General features: G+C 51.0%; 1 protein-coding gene across 2 annotated transcripts in view; it reads right to left on the bottom strand.

The window, feature by feature from the left end:
- LOC8051674 (spondin-1) overlaps positions 1-4,080 on the bottom strand; it is a 167,935-nt gene extending 163,855 nt beyond the window's left edge. The window contains exon 1 of one of the 2 annotated variants that reach the window (XM_029980891.4): positions 3,549-4,080. In XM_029980891.4, coding sequence (XP_029836751.2) covers positions 3,549-3,876 — 328 coding nt within the window. In that variant the 5' untranslated portion in view covers positions 3,877-4,080. The remainder of the gene's footprint in view (positions 1-3,548) is intronic. The other variant, XM_029980892.4, reaches the window with a different exon arrangement.
- Positions 4,081-23,364: the final 19,284 nt, after the last annotated feature.

Below are 23,364 nucleotides of genomic sequence, written 5' to 3'. Positions count from 1 at the left end.
GGTGAAGTTTTTGGCAGCCTTTGAACTTTACTATAAAAATTAGTAAGTGAAATCAGCAAATATTTTTTTATCATGAGGTTGTATTGCTCGAATATGTATATTTCAACATTCATTTTCTGACTGAGAATGTGAAGCAAAACAAAAAACAAAAACAAACGAATTAGTTGGCAAAACAATGTTTGTCTCAATTCACCCTTCATTTTATCCTTCAACTATACATCCCCTTTTCTTGTAAAAGCCAAAATGGTCAAACGTGTGCACGTCTTCCTGAGCAAGACTTATTGTTCTTTTTAGGCTTTCCTATTAACGGAACTCCATAAAAGCCGACACATATTATGAGGTGGGGGTTTAGGCAGTTTGCATTCTTAAATCAATAAAAATTTCCGAACTCTTAAGGTTTATAATAGTTACACAATCTGCCCAATTGATTTTTTCCATAAAGATGTAAAACCTATTTTGAGTCTCTTTTTTCTCTCTGCCCCGAGATACGGGGATCTTAAAATTATTTTCCCCGCCTCTGCCTGTATACAATGATATACTCCCGGTACTCTAGTACGTATTTGTTAGTGTTTAAATAACAGTTTAAAATTACATATATATCTCGATTTTGTATATTCTATTTAGAAGGAGTTCCTTACGTCGAATCACACACACACAAAAACGTTTATTCAAAGGGTACTATAAAAGGAAAAGAAATAAAATGTGAACCGCTTGTGTTTGTTCAGCAATTTCAATATTTTTGTGCTGCAGTTGCCACCTGGAAAGTTGATGTGAAATTTATCGCTCAGATAGCTTTGCGAAAACTGTGGTTTTTAAAACGCAACCTTTGTCACTGCACGACGGAAGCGAATTTGGCGGCTTATAGAACTATGATTAGACCCATGCTGGAATATGCAGATATTGTGGGATCCCCATACCAAGTCGCTTTCTAATGCTCTCAAAACTGTGAAATAAAAAAAAATTAAAAAAGCATTTCGGTTGGCGCACACTTGCTTTAGTTTATGTCTTCGATTTCCGAAATATAAAGCTTGCCGGGACTACAAGATCTAGCGTCACGACGAAAATTGAATCCCCTATAGTTGATTTTTATTATAGTTCACGGCATTCTGCGACTGTCTTAACCACTATACTCGGCATTTAACGAAGCGAGGCCTGCAAGAAACAAACACGGTCTAACAATAATGAAACCATAGTGTAAAAATACTTTTGTTTAAAGCATCCTTTCCAAAGGCAATACGCGAACGGAACAAACTTCCTAAAAGTGTTACCAGTTCGGAATCACGAACAATTTTAACGACGCGCTACTGAGGCACTTTTTTCTTGAGTAGTTGAATTGCATGGCATATGCATTGCATTGTTGGATATATTTTGTCTTTTTGTCGTATGTGACCTTGTCTGCCTCCTGCCTTGGTGTTTATGTCGAATGCTGGCAGTATAAATAACTAAATAAATGTCCCCAAATTAGCATTACAATTTTTGTTGTAGTTCTTTGCTCATGTACAATTGTTTTACGTGACAGCCACTTGAACCTTAAATAAGGTTGTAAACCGATCCTCTATTAAAGATATTAAATCAAAATTATATATTTAAGAGAAACCGTAGTCTGATCGAAACATTTTTTATGAATATTAAGTAATATAGAATCATTCCCCTACATGACTGCACTTTTATCAGTATATTGTTTAGTGTAAATTTGGTTAAAATGTAATTAGCTTATTTTCTGCTCGTCCACATGCATAAACACGAGAACGTCAATTAAAGGGTAACAAAGGCTCGAACATATTGATCAACTAAGCAACAGAAGTTTAATAGGATGTATTATTTAACAATCACACTTTTACACATTCAGAAGAATAAACGATACTTTATCAAGTGGCGTTTATATGATTCAAAATACCTAATACTTAACGAAGATTGCATAATAAAATATAAGCGTTTTGAAAGAAAATGTATTCACCATTTCCCCAAAATATAAGATCTGTGCATTTGTTTTCGGAATCATGACGTGGAACGAATGAAAAATCTTGATACTAGAAAAGTCAATACAGATTACCAAGCTTTAAGAGAATCATGAATATATATATATATTTACGAGAATAACTATTTGACATCAGCGTCACCACTTTTTAGGGCTAACGCATTCTGACAGCATAAAAAGAATAATATAATTTGAAGGGAACTCCGTCGTTACCTAAGTCATCGGATGTTAAAAGCTTATTAACTCAGACACTTTTCACCCCAACGAGAAATAACATCTGAGGGACTTCTAATGTCTCAAATACACCTGTTCGTACGTTAATTTTGATGTTAAACAGTATACCGGGAAAAGGTTGGTAGACAAGTTTCTCACTGGTTATCTCTTTTCCCATTTTCATAATATATAACTCAAGTCGGCGGTTGCCCTATATTTCATTCCGACGTAGAAGCGAATGAAATTGAGTTAAATTGAAATAACGTTGATACCAATTTGCCTTTTATAACCTAACTTCAATGGCCTCTTACTACTAATAATGAACAAATTACTTCAAAAATACGTGATTTCTTCCGCACAGTTTGATACATTAGTTCCTTCTGGGTGATTATTAATACACACAGCTTGACACAACGTAAACACAAAATCTCCTCTTTCTGGCGCTTATCCGAAGATCTAACATTGAGCAACACATTCCAATGTGCTCATAAGGTCCCTCGCACGTGAGTACACTGAATACGTCTGTATGGCCTTTCGGCTCTAAAGCTAATAAAGAATACCTAAAACATTTGTGCTGACTGGTTCGTGCTCTTTACAGCAGTGTAATTCAACATTTGTATAATACAAATAACTAGATATCTTTTCATTATTTACCCATTAAATACGCAATCAACCATCTCTAATTCGCGTAGGCAATGACACCATTCAATATCATCAAACCATTGTCACAAAAGAGCGTAGTCCAGTAATATTTTTTTTTCTTTTTACCCTTAAGAATTCGAATCGCCTATTCAACGAAATAACAAACGTTTTGTTCTTTAAATTTTGTTTTGAGCAATGTAAAAAGAAGCTTTTCGAGAATCCCCGAAGACGTACTTTTTGTGCGCATGTTTTTACTGTGACTTCGTTAGGCGTCACTGTCTTAATTAGAGTTGTTCACCATCTTTGATCATGTCTTTTACTCTGATTTTGTTTTTATTCGTGGCAATTCATACTTTTCGTTAGCGCATATTTTGTGTCTTGGTGACATGTCGCTCTTTCAGTGAGGGTTGTTCGTCATTACGCACCATGCCTTCTGATGCGTGCGTATGCGTGTGTGTGTGCGCATGTGTTTTTATTCGTGACTATTCATATTTTTTGCTCGCATGTTTTTCTGTGTCTTGGCTGCATGGCGTTACTTTAATTAGGAATATTTTTTCACTTATGTTCATGCTGATTGTTGATCATATGTGTGTGCGTGTGCGCGGAAATTACCTCATGAGCAAGAGTCACGAGTCCGAAAGTAAACAAATGAAACAAGAAAGGAACTCAGGTCCGGAACTCTTTTCTGTCGCGCAAGAATGGGCGGCTCACTCACCGGTGTACGCTTCTCCCGGCACGTACTTCTTGGGGCTGCCTGAGATGACAATGCTGAAGTTGTTGTACCCGGGCGACTTGTCCGTCAGCACTCCCGGAGGCACCCTGTTGCACAGTCCGACGAACCGGCGCCGCGTCGGCAGCGGCGACGCCTGTTCGTCGTCGCCGCTCACGCCGGCGCCCACTTCGCCGCCGACCCCTAGGCCGTCGTGGCGTACGTCGGAAGACGACGGCGGGGGAACTCGAAGGGCCACGCTGGCCACGGACACCAGGGCCACGGCGGTCGCCAGCGCCACCGGGCAAAGCGTCCTGGGACGTCGGTGAACCATCGGGGTGGGGGGAGATGCCAACTTAAAACACGGAGCGCCCAAATCGAAACCGCCGGCTCCGCAGTTCGGACGCAGACTGGGGGGACACAGAGAAGCGCCGGCGGTTTCGGGGGCGGCTCAAGCGTTGAACGAGCGCGCGCGCGCGCCACGCTGGTTTTCCTCCTCGTCCGCACCCCTCCTTCCCTCTTCACCTCCCTCCCTTCCTCCTCTTCTCCGTCTCTCCTCCGTATCAATGGAGCGGAGAAGATGGGAAGGAGGCCGTGGCGCCTGTTGCGAGTTAAGTTGCAAGTTACGATTGTTTTTTTTTTTCTCTTTTTCCTGCGCGGGACAGCGGGCTCGCAGTTACGATTAGACAAGGGAGAGTTGGATGTCTTCGTTCACGGTGTTCGAAACGTACTTGTAAATATTTTTCCTTCGAGAACGTCATAAGCGTTGAGAAAGATTGTGAACAGCAAGTCTCGGTTGCTGTTCAAATTTGCTGCGCCTTTTATGGTATTCTACTAGTACTAAGGCACCCAAAAAGCATTTCTTTTTTATAGCATTGACGAATTCAGTTTAAGTTTCACGTAGACTCAAACGTCTGCTCGTCTGCTTTCACTCATATCACTCGGAAGACAAATCACTGCAATCGACAAATACCGCGGCAACAAAAAAAACAAAAAAAAAAAAAAGACGCTGAGCCCGTTTAATGAAATTTATGATGGATCACTGAGCATGGCGATTCTCAACTCGCCTTATGCACCGAGTCGCATTGCAGACTTTATTTTTATTTCTAAACATACCTTCCGTCTCCTCATTCGCCGAACTCCATCCCTAGATTGCAGTGATGATTGAATCTCCCCGTGTATCGTGGAAAAGTAGAAATCACGAGACTTTGACGATAATGCAATTAATGCAAAGGTGCAAGCGAGCTGTTCTTCTTCTCTTCTCCTTTTTCAGAGAATATTATCGTCAGACCCTGACACTGGTCTGTACATCATGTCACGAAATCCCGGGGCATTTTTTTAATTACATTTCAAGTTTTTATCGGTATCTATACGTTTCAATTGGAACGGAGGAAACAAGATTTCAAAAGTTTCGACTTTGTTTTGTTCAAACAAACTGATCCATCCAGTAAACAAGTGAACGACGTTGCTCGCGTGTCCCCGGGGAACGTGCGCTCTAAAACCGTTAGTGAGTTTACAGTGCTGAGGAACTTCAGAAAAGACAATCACGGGGAACAATAAAAGGATACGAGCGAATGACGTACGGAGCTCAGGGTACCATTAGATAAAAAAGGGCTCGAGGTTCACCTAAGCACTTCTTATGAGTTGTGAATGCGAAAGCATGCACGGTCATTCTTTCGTTCCCTTACTTCGTCTGCAGCGTATTTGCGTCGACGGCAGAGCGCGCCCTCTCTTCGCCGCTCTGACCTTGGACATTTCGTGTTACCGGCGTGCTGACGGACACACAATTTCGTGGGGCGGCGGTCGTTGAAACTGACTCGCAGCGGCCAATGGGAGCCTCATCGACGCGCGCCAGCCGATGGGGTCGAAGCCGAAATCCATCAGCTTTCCTCCGCTCCTTTGGGATCGGGAAAACTAGGTGCTGTTTGGCTAGGCTTGTTGCGTGGTTCCATAGCAGGGAGCTGGCTTCATCTGGAAAAAGGATTTAAGGTGCCGTTTGGCGCGGCTTCAAAACTGATGACGTAGGCTCGATCCATAAAACAATAATGTAAAACAAAAATCATGTGCTCAGTAACAATAAGCAAGATAAATGTTTGCTCGTTCACCCTGTGCAATAGAATTTTGTTTTCAAATGTTTATTTGTATTCAGAGTTTCGTTATTTGCTGGGATTCTGTTTTTCTTTCGCGCGATTGACTGTCTCCGCGTGTCATGTAGGAAAGCCAACTCACATACGTCTTTGTAGTGTTTGCCCCTTGGTCGAATGAGCTACGGACAAGTCGAAAAGATATCCTCGTATATATACCAGGTACAAAATAAAAAGTTTACCGCCTTTCTTGACAGCTATTTTAAATCTGCGATATGAATGTTTGGCTGTGCTGTTAACCCATTAATGTGATAGTGCAGTCTCCGATTTACCATAGCGAACCCGTTCACGCTGGTGCTCCCATTGTCGCTTCATATTTATATTTATTTTCTTTACGTTTATATATTCACTATTTAATTTATTAACAGTTGACCTCGTCCATAATCATCTGACGTCTTTGTTCTGGCAAGAAACACGAAACAGAGGAGTGTCGGATACATATCTTAACCACATTAAGGCCGGAGTCAGATATATCGATCTTAACCACGTTTTAAGAATGACACACCTAAATAAATAACTTAGTCGTTAGTTCTCTAGACAGCAGGAGTTTAGTCTGCCAGAGTATGGAGACTTTGTTACCCGCTGCAGATGGCATGTTTGACCAGTGCAGAACGACTGCTATAGATGGGAGTCTTTAACGTACACCACGCAGTGGTGATACGTGACCGCACGCTTGTACGATGCTCATGCGGACCGAAAGGTGACAGGGGCGGGAGTTGATCCCAGGATCCCTGATTTCTGCAGCGCGAACTTTCACTCCACGTGCTGCGACCTGCGGTGTGCAACGAGGAGGAAAAAGAAATACAGCGAGGTTTCTTAGGGGCTTAAAGGGAATTCCGAGGACAATAGAGGCCAATTCCCAACAGTTCTAATGGATGTGTAAAATGCTGAAAAATAATAAAGGAGCATCTAAAAAAAAACACTCTCCATTCAAACAAACACGTTTAAGAAGTGGCTCAAGACCCGTAATATACACATACACTAAATATAGATTATTAATTAACGCGATAATTGAGGGGAATACAAGGGTAGTCCAAGCTTGCAGGAAGATCTAAAAAATGAACTTACTGGAAGTCTTCAGGGAGGGGGAGGGGGCGTACTTACGATTTACACACCTTGACTCATTTATGTCACCCACAAACCACATTTCGACGTTCAGTGCACCGACGTCGACGATATCAAGTTTTACGAGCGTCTTGATAGCTCTGTGATATAACTTACTAAATCGCTAATCGATGTGTCGAAGACTGAAAAAACAACAACAACAACAACAGTGAGGTTTTCCAGCAGGGCCAACAAAACCTTGGCTCTTTTCGTGTAGTCTGTAATGCCTACATTAGCTATTTTAATAAATTATGTCATTCGACTATCAAGCCGTTCCTGAAATTCGGAATCGTTGGTTCGACGTTAGTGGACTGAACGTCGAATTGAAGTTTTTGAGGTATTATATGAGAGACAAGAAGTGCAAGTAAACCCCCCCCCCCCCCCCCCCCCGTTTCTGAGGGTGAATTGAAGTAAAGCAAGGCGTGGTAAGTCCTGACCATCTTTAGGTCACTCCACAGCCATTGAGAATAGAGGGCTTTAGTAGATCGTTCTGACACCCCCGATACTCCCGATAACGATGCCCGATAACGACACGATACATACGCAATAACGGAGGCGGAGGATCGGGTATCGTTATCGGAGTCACCGGGGCGATCTAGCAAAATTCTATTGTGCGCCACAAACCGATAAGAACGAAAAAAAAATAATCGCGAGGCAAGATGCAAGAACGCACGTCGACGTCCTGCGTTCCTTAACTACCCACGTCCTGCCTCAAGTAGCACAAGAGGAGGGGTCCACCGTGGACAGCCTGGGCATGCCCAACTTGGGCTGCCCATACAATGCCTCCGTGGGTCCCACCTCGGCAATAAGGGGGCAGAGTAGACAGGGGCAAAGCGTGGGCCCGCCCGAGTTGGGCGTGCCCCGCCCAACTCGGTAAAACCTCCGTGGGTCTTACCTTGGCCTTGCGAGGACCAAGTTACGATGATGTGGGCTCAACGGCGGTGGAGCGCGGGCATGCCTAACTTCGGCTGCCCATAGATGACCCACGTAATCCCACCCTGGCCGCGCGGGGGCCGAGTTGCGATAATATGGGCTCCACGGCGGTGGAGCGCGGGCATGCCCAACTTCGGCTGACCATAGATGACCCACGTAATCCCACCCTGGCCACGCGGGGGCCCAGTTGCGATAATGTGGGCTCAACGGCGGCGGAGCGCGGGCATGCCCAACTTCGGCTGCCCATAGATGACCCACGTAATCCCACCCTGGCCACGCGGGGGCCGAGTTGCGATAATATGGGCTCCACGGCGGTGGAGCGCGAGCATGCCCAACTTCGGCTGCCCATAGATGACCCACGTAATCCCACCCTGGCCGCGCGGGGGCCGAGTTGCGATAATATGGGCTCCACGGCGGTGGAGCGCGGGCATGCCCAACTTCGGCTGCCCATAGATGACCCACGTAATCCCAACCTGGCCGCGCGGGGGCCGAGTTGCGATAATGTGGGCTCCACGGCGGTGGAGCGCGAGCATGCCCAACTTCGGCTGCCCATAGATGACCCACGTAATCCCACCCTGGCCGCGCGGGGGCCGAGTTGCGATAATATGGGCTCCACGGCGGTGGAGCGCGGGCATGCCCAACTTCGGCTGCCCATAGATGACCCACGTAATCCCAACCTGGCCGCGCGGGGGCCGAGTTGCGATAATGTGGGCTCCACGGCGGTGGAGCGCGGGCATGCCTAACTTCGGCTGCCCATAGATGGCCCACATAATCCCACCCTGGCCGCGCGGGGGCCGAGTTGCGATAATGTGGGCTCAACGGCGGCGGAGCGCGGGCATGCCCAACTTCGGCTGCCCATAATGACCCACGTAATCCCACCCTGGCCACGCGGGGGCCGAGTTGCGATAATATGGGCTCCACGGCGGTGGAGCGCGAGCATGCCCAACTTCGGCTGCCCATAGATGACCCACGTAATCCCACCCTGGCCGCGCGGGGGCCGAGTTGCGATAATGTGGGCTCCACGGCGGTGGAGCGCGGGCATGCCCAACTTCGGCTGCCCATAGATGACCCACGTAATCCCACCCTGGCCGCGCGGGAGCCGAGTTGCGATAATGTGGGCTCCACGGCGGTGGAGCGCGGGCATGCCCAACTTCGGCTGCCCATAGATGACCCACGTAATCCCAACCTGGCCGCGCGGGGGCCGAGTTGCGATGATGTGGGCTCAACGTCGGTGGAGCGCGGGCATGCCCAACTTCGGCTGCCCATAGATGACCCACGTAATCCCACCCTGGCCGCGCGGGGGCCGAGTTGCGATCATGTGGGCTCAACGGCGGTGGAGCGTGGGCATGCCCAACTTCGGCTGCCCATAGATGACCCACGTAATCCCACCCTGGCCGCGCGGGGGCCGAGTTGCGATAATGTGGGCTCCACGGCGGTGGAGCGCGAGCATGCCCAACTTCGGCTGCCCATAGATGACCCACGTAATCCCACCCTGGCCGCGCGGGGGCAGAGTTGCGATCATGTGGGCTCAACGGCAGTGGAGCACGGGCATGCCCAACTTCGGCTGCCCATAGATGACCCACGTAATCCCACCCTGGACGCGCGGGGGCCGAGTTGCGATAATGCGGGCTCCACGGCGGTGGAGCGCGAGCATGCCCAACTTCGGCTGCCCATAGATGACCCACGTAATCCCACCCTGGCCGCGCGGGGGCAGAGTTGCGATAATGTGGGCTCCACGGCGGTGGAGCGCGGGCATGCCCAACTTCGGCTGCCCATAGATGACCCACGTAATCCCACCCTGGCCACGCGGGGGCCGAGTTGCGATAATGTGGGCTCAACGGCGGCGGAGCGCGGGCATGCCCAACTTCGGCTGCCCATAGATGACCCACGTAATCCCACCCTGGCCACGCGGGGGCCGAGTTGCGATAATATGGGCTCCACGGCGGTGGAGCGCGAGCATGCCCAACTTCGGCTGCCCATAGATGACCCACGTAATCCCACCCTGGCCGCGCGGGGGCCGAGTTGCGATAATATGGGCTCCACGGCGGTGGAGCGCGGGCATGCCCAACTTCGGCTGCCCATAGATGACCCACGTAATCCCAACCTGGCCGCGCGGGGGCCGAGTTGCGATAATGTGGGCTCCACGGCGGTGGAGCGCGGGCATGCCTAACTTCGGCTGCCCATAGATGGCCCACATAATCCCACCCTGGCCGCGCGGGGGCCGAGTTGCGATAATGTGGGCTCAACGGCGGCGGAGCGCGGGCATGCCCAACTTCGGCTGCCCATAGATGACCCACGTAATCCCACCCTGGCCGCGCGGGGGCCGAGTTGCGATCATGTGGGCTCCACGGCGGTGGAGCGCGAGCATGCCCAACTTCGGCTGCCCATAGATGACCCACGTAATCCCACCCTGGCCGCGCGGGGGCAGAGTTGCGATAATGTGGGCTCCACGGCGGTGGAGCGCGGGCATGCCCAACTTCGGCTGCCCATAGATGACCCACGTAATCCCACCCTGGCCGCGCTGGGGCCGAGTTGCGATAATGTGGGCTCCACGGCGGTGGAGCGCGAGCATGCCCAACTTCGGCTGCCCATAGATGACCCACGTAATCCCACCCTGGCCGCGCGGGGGCCGAGTTGCGATAATGTGGGCTCAACGGCGGTGGAGCGCGGGCATGCCCAACTTCGGCTGCCCATAGATGACCCACGTCATCCCACCCTGGCCGCGCGGGGGCCGAGTTGCGATAATGTGGGCTCCACGGCGGTGGAGCGCGGGCATGCCCAACTTCGGCTGCCCATAGATGACCCACGTAATCCCAACCTGGCCGCGCGGGGGCCGAGTTGCGATGATGTGGGCTCAACGTCGGTGGAGCGCGGGCATGCCCAACTTCGGCTGCCCATAGATGACCCACGTAATCCCACCCTGGCCGCGCGGGGGCCGAGTTGCGATCATGTGGGCTCAACGGAGGTGGAGCGCGGGCATGCCCAACTTCGGCTGCCCATAGATGACCCACGTAATCCCACCCTGGCCGCGCGGGGGCCGAGTTGCGATAATGTGGGCTCCACGGCGGTGGAGCGCGAGCATGCCCAACTTCGGCTGCCCATAGATGACCCACGTAATCCCACCCTGGCCGCGCGGGGGCAGAGTTGCGATAATGTGGGCTCCACGGCGGTGGAGCGCGGGCATGCCCAACTTCGGCTGCCCATAGATGACCCACGTAATCCCACCCTGGCCGCGCTGGGGCCGAGTTGCGATAATGTGGGCTCCACGGCGGTGGAGCGCGAGCATGCCCAACTTCGGCTGCCCATAGATGACCCACGTAATCCCACCCTGGCCGCGCGGGGCCGAGTTGCGATAATGTGGGCTCAACGGCGGTGGAGCGCGGGCATGCCCAACTTCGGCTGCCCATAGATGACCCACGTCATCCCACCCTGGCCGCGCGGGGGCCGAGTTGCGATAATGTGGGCTCCACGGCGGTGGAGCGCGGGCATGCCCAACTTCGGCTGCCCATAGATGACCCACGTAATCCCAACCTGGCCGCGCGGGGGCCGAGTTGCGATGATGTGGGCTCAACGGCGGTGGAGCGCGGGCATGCCCAACTTCGGCTGCCCATAGATGACCCACGTAATCCCACCCTGGCCGCGCGGGGGCCGAGTTGCGATAATGTGGGCTCAACGGCGGTGGAGCGCGGGCATGCCCAACTTCGGCTGCCCATAGATGACCCACGTAGTCCCACCCTGGCCGCGCGGGGGCCGAGTTGCGATGATGTGGGCTCAACGGCGGTGGAGCGCGGGCATGCCCAACTTCGGCTGCCCATAGATGACCCACGTAATCCCACCCTGGCCGCGCGGGGGCCGAGTTGCGATAATGTGGGCTCAACGGCGGTGGAGCGCGGGCATGCCCAACTTCGGCTGCCCATAGATGACCCACGTAATCCCACCCTGGCCGCGCGGGGGCCGAGTTGCGATGATGTGGGCTCAACGGCGGTGGAGCGCGGGCAGGCCCAACTTCGGCTGCCCATAGATGACCCACGTAATCCCACCCTGGCCGCGCGGGGGCCGAGTTGCGATAATGTGGGCTCAACGGCGGTGGAGCGCGGGCATGCCCAACTTCGGCTGCCCATAGATGACCCACGTAATCCCACCCTGGCCGCGCGGGGGCCGAGTTGCGATAATGTGGGCTCAACGGCGGTGGAGCGTTGGCATGCCCAACTTCGGCTGCCCATAGATGACCCACGTAATCCCACCCTGGCCGCGCGGGGGCCGAGTTGCGATAATGTGGGCTCAACGGCGGTGGAGCGCGGGCATGCCCAACTTCGGCTGCCCATAGATGACCCACGTCATCCCACCCTGGCCGCGCGGGGGCCGAGTTGCGATGATGTGGGCTCAACGGCGGTGGAGCGCGGGCATGCCCAACTTCGGCTGCCCATAGATGACCCACGTAATCCCACCCTGGCCGCGCGGGGGCCGAGTTGCGATAATGTGGGCTCAACGGCGGTGGAGCGCGGGCATGCCCAACTTCGGCTGCCCATAGATGACCCACGTAATCCCACCCTGGCCGCGCGGGGGCCGAGTTGCGATAATGTGGGCTCAACGGCGGTGGAGCGCGGGCATGCCCAACTTCGGCTGCCCATAGATGACCCACGTAATCCCACCCTGGCCGCGCGGGGGCCGAGTTGCGATGATGTGGGCTCAACAGCGGTGGAGCGCGGGCAGGCCCAACTTCGGCTGCCCATAGATGACCCACGTAATCCCACCCTGGCCGCGCGGGGGCCGAGTTGCGATAATGTGGGCTCAACGGCGGTGGAGCGCGGGCATGCCCAACTTCGGCTGCCCATAGATGACCCACGTAATCCCACCCTGGCCGCGCGGGGGCCGAGTTGCGATGATGTGGGCTCAACGGCGGTGGAGCGCGGGCATGCCCAACTTCGGCTGCCCATAGATGACCCACGTAATCCCACCCTGGCCGCGCGGGGGCCGAGTTGCGATAATGTGGGCTCAACGGCGGTGGAGCGCGGGCATGCCCAACTTCGGCTGCCCATAGATGACCCACGTAATCCCACCCTGGCCGCGCGGGGGCCGAGTTGCGATGATGTGGGCTCAACGGCGGTGGAGCGCGGGCATGCCCAACTTCGGCTGCCCATAGATGACCCACGTAATCCCACCCTGGCCGCGCGGGGGCCGAGTTGCGATAATGTGGGCTCAACGGCGGTGGAGCGCGGGCATGCCCAACTTCGGCTGCCCATAGATGACCCACGTAATCCCACCCTGGCCGCGCGGGGGCCGAGTTGCGATAATGTGGGCTCAACGGCGGTGGAGCGCGGGCATGCCCAACTTCGGCTGCCCATAGATGACCCACGTAATCCCACCCTGGCCGCGCGGGGGCCGAGTTGCGATAATGTGGGCTCAACGGCGGTGGAGCGCGGGCATGCCCAACTTCGGCTGCCCATAGATGACCCACGTAATCCCACCCTGGCCGCGCGGGGGCCGAGTTGCGATGATGTGGGCTCAACGGCGGTGGAGCGCGGGCAGGCCCAACTTCGGCTGCCCATAGATGACCCACGTAATCCCACCCTGGCCGCGCGGGGGCCGAGTTGCGATAATGTGGGCTCAACGGCGGTGGAGCGCGGGCATGCCCAACTTCGGCTGCCCATAGATGACCCACGTAATCCCACCCTGGCCGCGCGGGGGCCGAGTTGCGATGATGTGGGCTCAACAGCGGTGGAGCGCGGGCATGCCCAACTTCGGCTGCCCATAGATGACCCACGTAATCCCACCCTGGCCGCGCGGGGGCCGAGTTGCGATAATGTGGGCTCAACGGCGGTGGAGCGCGGGCATGCCCAACTTCGGCTGCCCATAGATGACCCACGTAATCCCACCCTGGCCGCGCGGGGGCCGAGTTGCGATAATGTGGGCTCAACGGCGGTGGAGCGCGGGCATGCCCAACTTCGGCTGCCCATAGATGACCCACGTAATCCCACCCTGGCCGCGCGGGGGCCGAGTTGCGATAATGTGGGCTCAACGGCGGTGGAGCGCGGGCATGCCCAACTTCGGCTGCCCATAGATGACCCACGTAATCCCACCCTGGCCGCGCGGGGGCCGAGTTGCGATGATGTGGGCTCAACGGCGGTGGAGCGCGGGCATGCCCAACTTCGGCTGCCCATAGATGACCCACGTAATCCCAACCTGGCCGCGCGGGGGCCGTGCTGCGATGATGTGGGCTCAACGGCGGTGGAGCGTTGGCATGCCCGACTTGGGCTGTCCCAGTAAATCCCCCGAGAATCCTACCAAGGCCTTGCGTGGGCTACGTTAGCAATGATGCGGGCTCTACGGGGGCAAAGCGTGGGCGCGTGCGACATGGAGTGCCTAACTAAAATCCCCGTTGGTCTCACCTGGGCTCGGAGGCCAAGTTAGCAACGGTGTGGGCTCCAAGGCGGCAAAACGTGGGCATGTCTCACTTGGACTGCCTGTGACACTCCCAAAACAACACTTTTTTTTTGCTAATATTGAGAATATTTACGTCACGTTTTTCGAATTCAACATAAGAGATGGGCTCAATTTGTGTCCGAATCACCGAGGATTGTGATTCTAAACGTGGGTAAGAAATTTTTTAGGCTTTCTACATTCTAATAAAAAGCCCGCGCGTCTACTTTCCCGCGCAACACTCGGAGAGCCAATCACCGCAACTTTCGGAGGCGGCTCAGCGAATGACGATGCCGAAAGATATGTTTAGACCAAAAAAAAACGCAGACTGAGTTGTGACATTAAGCAATGCAAAACGTCACGCTCGCATTGATTAATATCACAACTCAGACTGCGTTTCTTGGTCTAAACATATGTTTCGGCATCGTCATTCGCTGAGCCGCCTGCGTAAGTTGCGGTGATTGGCTCTCCGAGTGTTGTGCGGGAAAGTAGACGCACGGGTTTTTTTTAGAGTGTAGACGTTATTACTTACTACTCAGTGGTTATGTTGAGAAGGCCCTTTAACGTGGGTGGAAGTTTTTATGCAAAGTATTGAATGTGACGTTGAATTCGGAATACGCGCATCAGAATGTCGTATTTGTTCTAAAATTCGCTGTCTTTATACGGCTCAAACTGGCTACGTATTAAGATTACCTGTCTAACAAACTTTTATATAAATATGTGCACAGTTTTTTTTTCTTTTGTTTTTTAATTTCTTTACCCTTGAAATGCGCAATTGTTTTTGGCCTCGCTCCTCACCTTTTATTGCTTTGTCAAATGGTAATATTTCTAGTGGGCCGCCGGTGAAAATGAGGTACGCTCGATTTGGTACGCTCTGCAATACCCCACAACGTAAGGAAACTATTAAATGACCCCGAAAGAAATGAGATTAACGGGTCAACCTAACGTGGGATGCCCACCTGGGCCCACTGCAAGACCCACGAGGGGTGCCGATATGAGCTGCCCACCCGGGCCCCACTGTCGGCCGAGCCCTTTTGGAGCCCAGCTACTTTAAGCGTCCCTTACAATTTAAAGTCACTGGCAGCCAAAGAAACGTGGCCAATCATTGACGCTTCTTGCTTCTTGATTCGTTCTTTGGTGTTTTTATAAGGGAATACCGCAATCGCATCGGTCACAAATTGAGCCGATCCTTATGTTGAATTTTCAAAACGTTAGGCCGCGTGCTGCTACGCTGCTTATGGATGATACAAAGGAACGTGGCATTCGCTGCGGACATGATGACGGAAGTTTCTGCGAGCATGCCTCATGCATGGTATACCTTCATACAGTCGTACGGTTCCAACATGTTTGCAGGCAGTTTTGGTATGACCAACATGAGAGGCAGGCAAGTAGGGAGGATTTTGTTTCGGGTGGGGCGGGGGGGGGGGGGGGGGAGAGAAAGCCCAAGCAAAATAGATTTCGGGGGGAGGGGAAAGGCCGCCCCCCCCCCCCCCCCCCTGGCTACGTGCCTGATGAAAGGATCGTCGTACAAGGTAGAAACACCCCTCAGACGTTTTCGGCAGACTGTCTTTCGTATAATGTGTTAGCGGTGACAACATACGTGGCCATAGACGGTGCCTCGGAATATTTTGCAATGGCGATGACGATGACACTACTTGGCAAACCAAGTTTCGGCGGTGGCAGAGTCCGGACGCGAAAGCCCCGTGGTGCTGGTGGTGCGACGTGAATACGATGTGCAAAAAAAAAAAATATAGCAACGTTGGAAGAGGGCTTAAGCCTTCTAAGCAACTTTGTGCGCAACTCGGCGCCATGGGTGCCACGAAGCGGATACGCGCCCTTGTAACTCGGCCAAGCAGAAACCACGTCCCACGCAGCCAGACGTCTGGGCCCGTGCCGGGGGGAGGAAAGGGAAAGGGTGGGGGGGGGGGGGGGGGAGGGGGGGGGGGGCTGCTAAGTCGCGTTCCTCCAATTACGCGGTCCGAGCCGCGGCTTGGAGAGGAAGCCAGCCAGAGGAACGGGAGTCCGTCCTGTGTACGCGAACCGCGCGTGCATATGCGCAGCCGGCGCAGAACGGATAGCTTGTTTATCTTGGCCGGCTCGCCAAAGTTTCCCTCCTTGTCCAGCCGGCTGGAAATCGGAGCCCGAGCTCGTTTTCGCTTTTCCCTGGCACGATACCTCAAGCTTCGTCGGTCCCTTCCTTTTTCTTTTCTCGTTTTTTTATCGTTATTTTAGCTTGGTGACGTACGCATCAACAGAACCTCAACCGTTCTCCTTTCTTTTTTTTTCTTTTTACTGGCTTCTCTTCGTTTATCTTTCTTTCTTTTTCACTTTCCGCTTCCCCTTTTTTATACTGGAGTGCAAGTGTACTTGAAAGAGGTGGTGCTGTAATCGCGAACCCGAATTTTCTTCATGAGAAGTTATTTAGTCACTTCTCACATATAGCTTAAATAAGAAAAAGAGGCGCGTGAAAATATTTTCATCATGTTATCATCGCATCGCAACCAATAAGATTGCATCCTTAGCCAATCAAAAACAACAACAAGAAAACAGATGTCTAAGAACGAATCACGGAGGAAGAAACGATAAGGTCGCGGTCTGCACACTCGGCGTTTCTTAGGCGATAAAAATTATATATTGTAGTCGATTACTTTAAGTTACTGTAGAAACGTACGCGGAGATCAAGTCGTCTGCTTCGTGCGCGGGACTTGCGGGGACGCCAGAACAACGCCGAGCTCGGATTGGCCTTGATTGAAAGGATTGTGGGCAGTCCTCAATGCTAGATTCCTTAAAGAGATTGTCCGGTCGAAACCGGAAGTACTTAAGTTTTCGCAGCTCGTTACGTCGAGGGAGCTCTCATGTAGTCAAACATTTTTATTTTGATATATGATCTCCCGTTATTAACTAAACCTTTCATGAGCGTATGTACGAAACTGCACCCCGAATTTCGCCAGTGTCAATGGCTGACATCCGTAGCTGCTGCGTGACGTCATAAAACGCAAAGGTTTGTCGAATGGTCGGGATAACAAGCGTTGGTCGATGGATGTCTTGTATTTTTTTTTTTTCGAATTATATAGTCTCCTGAGCCAGTGGTCCTCAAATGGGGGTCCGCGAAGGCCTTCTAAGGGTCCGCGAAGCCCTGCCTCATCAGTCAAACCCAACAAAAAAAGTTTTTTTTTAGGTTGAAAAGAAATGTTTCAGTTTTCGGGCGAATTTTTTCGTTTTGAAGGTCAGTAAGAGAGGTCTACTTCACACTAGCCCTTAGTTATATCCATTTATTAAATCATTATTATATTTAACCTACATCTTTTCTCTCCTCTCACCACGAACGGGGTCGTCGATCATCTCCGCCGATCCACCAGGGGTCCGCAAAACATCGATGGTTGAGAACCACTGTCCTAGGCTGTACCCTACTGAAATACTGTTGTTTTATTGCAGTTCCCAGGCGTGTGCAGAAAGAGTCACGCCTTTTAGCAGGATATTACTCGAAAACAGCCATAAGCTTCGAGCAAACGTATGCCGTTTCGCGCAAACACAACTGCAACGGCCACCGATCGAATTGGGAGCGCTTGCAAAGCAAAGGATGCAGATTTCGCCTCTGAAGCGGCAACTAGGTACACGAAGCGGTATCTGGATACACATATCGGCGGATCCACTGGATCGGTGATGAGCCTGCGGGTATTTCCCTCAGAGGCGATGACCGCGGGTCGAAGGCAACTGGCGAATCGTTCGAATGCATGTCGTCACTTGACTTAGACGAGCTTGGCGAATCGTAGTCACGCTCTATTTGCACATGCGGGTCAAACAAAATTTGGCTGCACACGTGCTAAATACAACTTCTGGGACATTCTCAGGTGGTCTAGCTGTTGGTTTCGGTTTCGCTGCATAAACAAATTGATTGATCCGATTTGGGCGAGGAGTTGATAGACGCAGTTTAATATCGTTGGCACAGCATCACACCTCAGCTTACGAGCCTTTTGTCCACTTAGAGCTCAGCTCGTAGCTCTCTTCCGTGAGATGATTGCTGCATAAGCGGGATCTCGATCTTGACGGGAACCCAGTCCCTACGCACGGCGACGATCCATTTTGCTCGACACTGCACGTCTCGCGGAAAATTATGGAACGCATGTGCTGCCCGGTGGTTGTGGCACCCAACCGCGCAACAAAGATCTCCCCCAACCACGAAAGAAGTCGAGCACAACAACAAAAACGAAGCACGCCGGGGCGCTCACTCGCGGGTAAACGACGAGACAGAAATTCTCGCTTTGTGTTGTGTGACGTCAGAGCTCCCATGTTGCCACCGAAAACAGCCTTTACGCTAGAGTGCGATTGGAGCAGTACAAATTCAATTACTCGTGCATAGGGGCATATAAAATTCAGATATTGCACGAACGATGCGTCTCGAGGCAATAACAATGATATTCAATTGTTTTCTCCAATGCAAAATTTGACCGGACAATCCCTTTAAGGTCTGCCCACTCTTCTTTTTTTTTTTTTTTTTTTCAATCAGCCAATACGAGTTTGTCATTCTGACGTCATCGCAACCCCTGTGCAAGATGCAGACAAACTTGCCCTCCGCATAGAGCCCGCATACGAACAGGACGAAACAAAAATATTTTAATCTCCTCCTGTTGATCAACCCTTAGACTTTTCAATCATGTTGCTTCGGCGTGCGAAATGCACCCTTGCAACTTTAATGTAGTCGCGAAGCTTTACCCTAATACTTACTGAATAATAGACAGCGCGACACTGTTAGCGCGCGAACACGACTTGGGCGCTTTCAAGCATTTTGTTTCGAAAGGGTACTGGCACGGGCGTGAAAATGTATACTGCTTAGATTAGCACGTCAACTGATCACTTTCTTCCACCATTACACTAGATAGTTGCAACGACAGTCCTTCAATGCTGAACGAATAAAACAAAGAAAACCGGCAATGCCTTGTTCGCGCTAGCAGTGTCGCGGACTGTACCCCCTTACAACCAAACGCGCCACAGATAACTCTGGTCGCTTCCATGAACGCCAACCTCAAACCGTCCGCGCTAGACGAAACTTCTAACATTTAAAAAAGAGACGCGCAGACGTATTAACGGCCACAGCTTTTCCTCTACTTGGCTGCCCTTCTCCTTTCACCCGGTCCAAAATGACGTCGTCCGGGACTTTAATTACGCAACCCTCCCCCTCCCTCTTACAACTCTCCCAAAACTGTCCTCTCCTCGTTCCAAACGTTCTCACGAGAAAGCTGGATCTTTTGTGTCCGCGCCTTCCGCGGGATGCGCCGCACATTGTGCGCATTCATGGCCCGGCATAATCCCCTCCTCTTCCTCGACAAAAAGCTCGTCCTCTAAGTGAGCTAATCAAATAAGCGCGTTTTTAAAAGGACACCCCCTCGGGAGGCTACGCCGGGGCGACGCTCATTTTCACCTAACGCGATGGACTGATGAGGAGGCTGCTAACCATCCAAGCCAATCCAATCCTCTGCGAGCGTCAACTGACCTCATCGGGAGGCGCGCAGTGAACCACGGGGCGCGCAGTCACGTGACATATTCACAGCGCTGGATGGGGGTGGATAGCTCGCAGCTTCCAGTGAGGTTCATCGAAAGGTGGAACAGAGTATTCTCGGCCTCGCGCGACCGCGGTCTCGAGCCCGAATGTCATCAAGGTACCCGTTGACTTTTCTTTTTGTTATTATGTTCTTTTTTCTAATGCAATTTCATTATAGGTGAAAGCAGATGACTGGACGGGGGGACTGCTGAATTTAAAATCTCCTCGCTTGTTTTTTCTCAATGGAGGTGTCTGCGAATGTGCTTCGCGATCGCTTTGTAGTCTGCCGTATTCATTTGCATAGGCATGCTCTTTAAGATGGGCACTCACGTCTGCATTGTTCCAGAGGTAAGTGGAAAGCTTATCACTAAGACGTACGAAGAGATATCAGCGAATTCCAAGAAGGTCGAGAAAAAAACTTCGAACCCCAAAAGATAATTTATACGATGTGGCATGGGGGATTGCATTTTACAGGTCTTCGTCACGTTCAGCGTCTTACTGTGCACTTAAAACTTATTTTGCGAATCCTTTTCTTTTTTTTGTGGGGATCTCATAATTTTTAGAATATCCTATAGGAATCACCGTAATTTCTAACTCTGCTGTCGTTATGGTGCGCTCTAAGAAAGCGTTTGTGATCTCACTTTTTGCAGAACACAGCGGCATTGGATCACAGTGAACCACAGGAAGATGCCCAACAAGGCGCGAAGCTCCCAACACGATTACATCTAAAAGAAAATGCGCCGTGCGCACAAACATGAGCATGTGGGACGTTACGCGCGTTGTCCCTACATACATGGCATACGCTTCTGAAAGGGACCATGAAATAAATTTTTGGCTGAGTTAAATGATTATAGAATGGGATGTTACTAATCCCACAGCGATTAGTGGACCCAGAGAAAACTAGTGCACGAGGCTAGAAAGCCAGAGATGCCTTTGGGTATTTTAAAATATAGCCGACTTTTTCTTACATTCTTGCTTTCGAAATCTTTCCGCCCAAGCACTTCAGCCAAACCCAGCTCACGCGTTGGACACAAGCCACACAAACGTATGCGTAAAAAGAAAGGGGGGGGGGGGGGGGGGGGGGGTATGGATACGTTATACAGCCTGAACTTAGTCTGGCTCAACGGCAGACTTGTCTCCCAGCTGAAAATGAGAAATTTAGCCAGTGCAGTACAACCGCTAGCCTGGGGTCTTTAACGCGCATCACGCAGTAGTGATACACGACCTCACGCCGGTACGATGCTCATCCAAATCGAACTGGGAAGAAGTGGGGATTGAACCCAGGCTTCTGCAGCGCGAGCTTCCGCTCGTAGGCGTTCATGAACAGCTTCTACTGTGTTTGGAGTTTTGCGTTGTCCATCCTGCTTTTCCCCCGCTCCTGCCTTACTCATGGCAATGCAAATATTTGTATTCGCGTTCGTGGCCAATGAATGGCGTTACGGTACTGAACACAATCGCGAATGACAACTTCTACGGTGTGCTTAAAAAATACGGTGGAAGCTTGGCGACATCGCCTCCGGGGAAATACTACGCCACGACCACATGATCTCTCATTTCGCTTTTGAGTTGAGAGGGGGAATAGACCGATGTGACCATGCGTGACGCCGCCATAATTTTAGTTCACAGGGGGCAGGCGGCGATGCACGAGGCGGCTCGTGCCGTCTCAAGATCTGCACGCCCAAAGGCCCAGCGAGGTCGTTGCAGGTGCCAAATGACTAGAGTTCCCTGCATGCAGGCACGTAGCGAGGGGGGGGGGGGGGGGGGGGCATGGGACCTCCCCCCCGATATCTTTTATTTTGCTGGGACCTCCTCTCTCCCCTCCCCCTCATAAAGCATTTTGTCATGGGCGCCCCCCCCCCCCCCCCCCCCCCCCCCCCCGAATTCAAATCCTGGCTACGTGCCTGCCAGCATGCATCGCGGCAGCGGTGGCGTAGCCAAACTGGCTGGTGAGATCGGTCTATTTAAGGAGGAAGAACTTGAAAAATAATTTGATCGTCCCTTTAACCGTATTCTGACCATAATCTTTCGCCGCGGGATCTTTCTATTTTTCGCCGTGATTTGACGCCTCGCTGTTCCGCAGGAGAGTGAGACCCCACGTACAACTTTTCGAGTGTCTGTGAAATAGTGGACACGCGGGCATTGTTTGAGAGTGTGCAGGCACACGCAGCGTTACAGCAAGACACCGCAACACTACTCTGGACTCGGAAAACACACAAGAAAAGAAAAATGGCGGCAAGCTTTACCTTCGAAAGTCTTATAGGTCATGCAATGAAGCCGGCACGTAGCCAGGGGGGGGGGGGGGCGATTCCCCCCCCCCCCCCACAAAAAAAAAAAAATCCTGGCTACGTGCTTGCAATGAACTATAAAAAAAATCACGAGGGAATCTGCGAGCGAGTTGGTGCTTCACGCTGACGAATATTTTCCCGCTAAATTTAGCGGGGAAACAATAGTTGTATAGGTCACGTGACGTCAGGTCGTTGAGACGTCCCTTTGCCCCGCTAAATTTAGCGGGAAAACTGGATCGGTGTCTGGGTCACGAGAGGTGAATTTTCTCGCTAAATTTAGCGGAAAACTGGGTGGGAAGATGTCAAGGACACAAGCGTTCTTGACTGCGGAGCGCAGTTGTACACGTTTGAAACAGAAACAAAAGCTCGTTTCGCATTTCTTTTCGGTCTTGGAACGAGTTCCATTTACGACACTGATATACGTTAAAAATGGCTGGTTTTTCGACCGTATTGAGGTATCTTTGCAGCATGCCGAAGCTCTTGTGATGAATATACATAAAGCCGCTATATCGTTCACAATATTTGCCCTTTATAGACCACCCAGTGGAAATCTACATGTATTCTAAGAAGAATCTGATAAACTGATAAACAGATTTAGCAACAACGATTATATAGTTATAGCAGGCGACTTAAACATTGACGTTTCGAGTCAAGATAAGTACGGAATCGTGGATTACCTGAACATATCGTCCAGTTACGGGCTAGAAAATGGGATCAATGGTTACACTAGAGAAGAGCGCCTTGCAGATAAAATTACAAAAAGTAGCATTGATTATATAATAGCCCGAACCAGCAATTTATTCCTTATAGGTGGCATAATAAAACAAAAAGTAGCAGATCATTACTTCGTTGGTCTACGGATACTTCAGGAAAACTGTACACAACAGATGGAAGAAAGCAAATACGACCAAAATATTGACAACAAAAAAGTGGACTACAGCACAAAAAAGTACAACTAGAACTCTCTCTTACATCTTGAACATATAGCCGTTTATGAACCAATGGTCGAGAAACTTGGAAGCATATACGAAAGTTTAAAAAAAGGCGATAAAATTAGGAAATAAAATCGTAGCAGCAAGTGGACTTATAATGAAATAGTTGAGTTACTTTTGAAGAAAAATAAATTATCGAACAAATGCAGGGAGAATACGCAAGATGAATCAGGAAGAGTATAGGTGAATAAGGAACAGGGTAACTTCAAAAATAAGGCTTTTCAATAAGAAGTTCCGTACAGCACAGCTCAAACAGTGCATAAACAACATCAGGGAAACGTGTAATACTGCTAATCAAATCATAGGCAAACCCCCCAAAGATAACGCGGACGAATCTTTAAAGAAAATATTTGCAACAACCAATTTCGATACACTGAGTGATAACTTCAATCGCGCTTTTGTTAA

This window comes from Ixodes scapularis, unplaced genomic scaffold (genome assembly GCF_016920785.2).
Source record: "Ixodes scapularis isolate PalLabHiFi unplaced genomic scaffold, ASM1692078v2 PGA_scaffold4__175_contigs__length_147842914, whole genome shotgun sequence".
In the NCBI taxonomy this organism is placed as follows: Eukaryota; Metazoa; Arthropoda; class Arachnida; order Ixodida; family Ixodidae; genus Ixodes; species Ixodes scapularis.
This window is presented reverse-complemented; position numbering and strand designations above follow the sequence as displayed.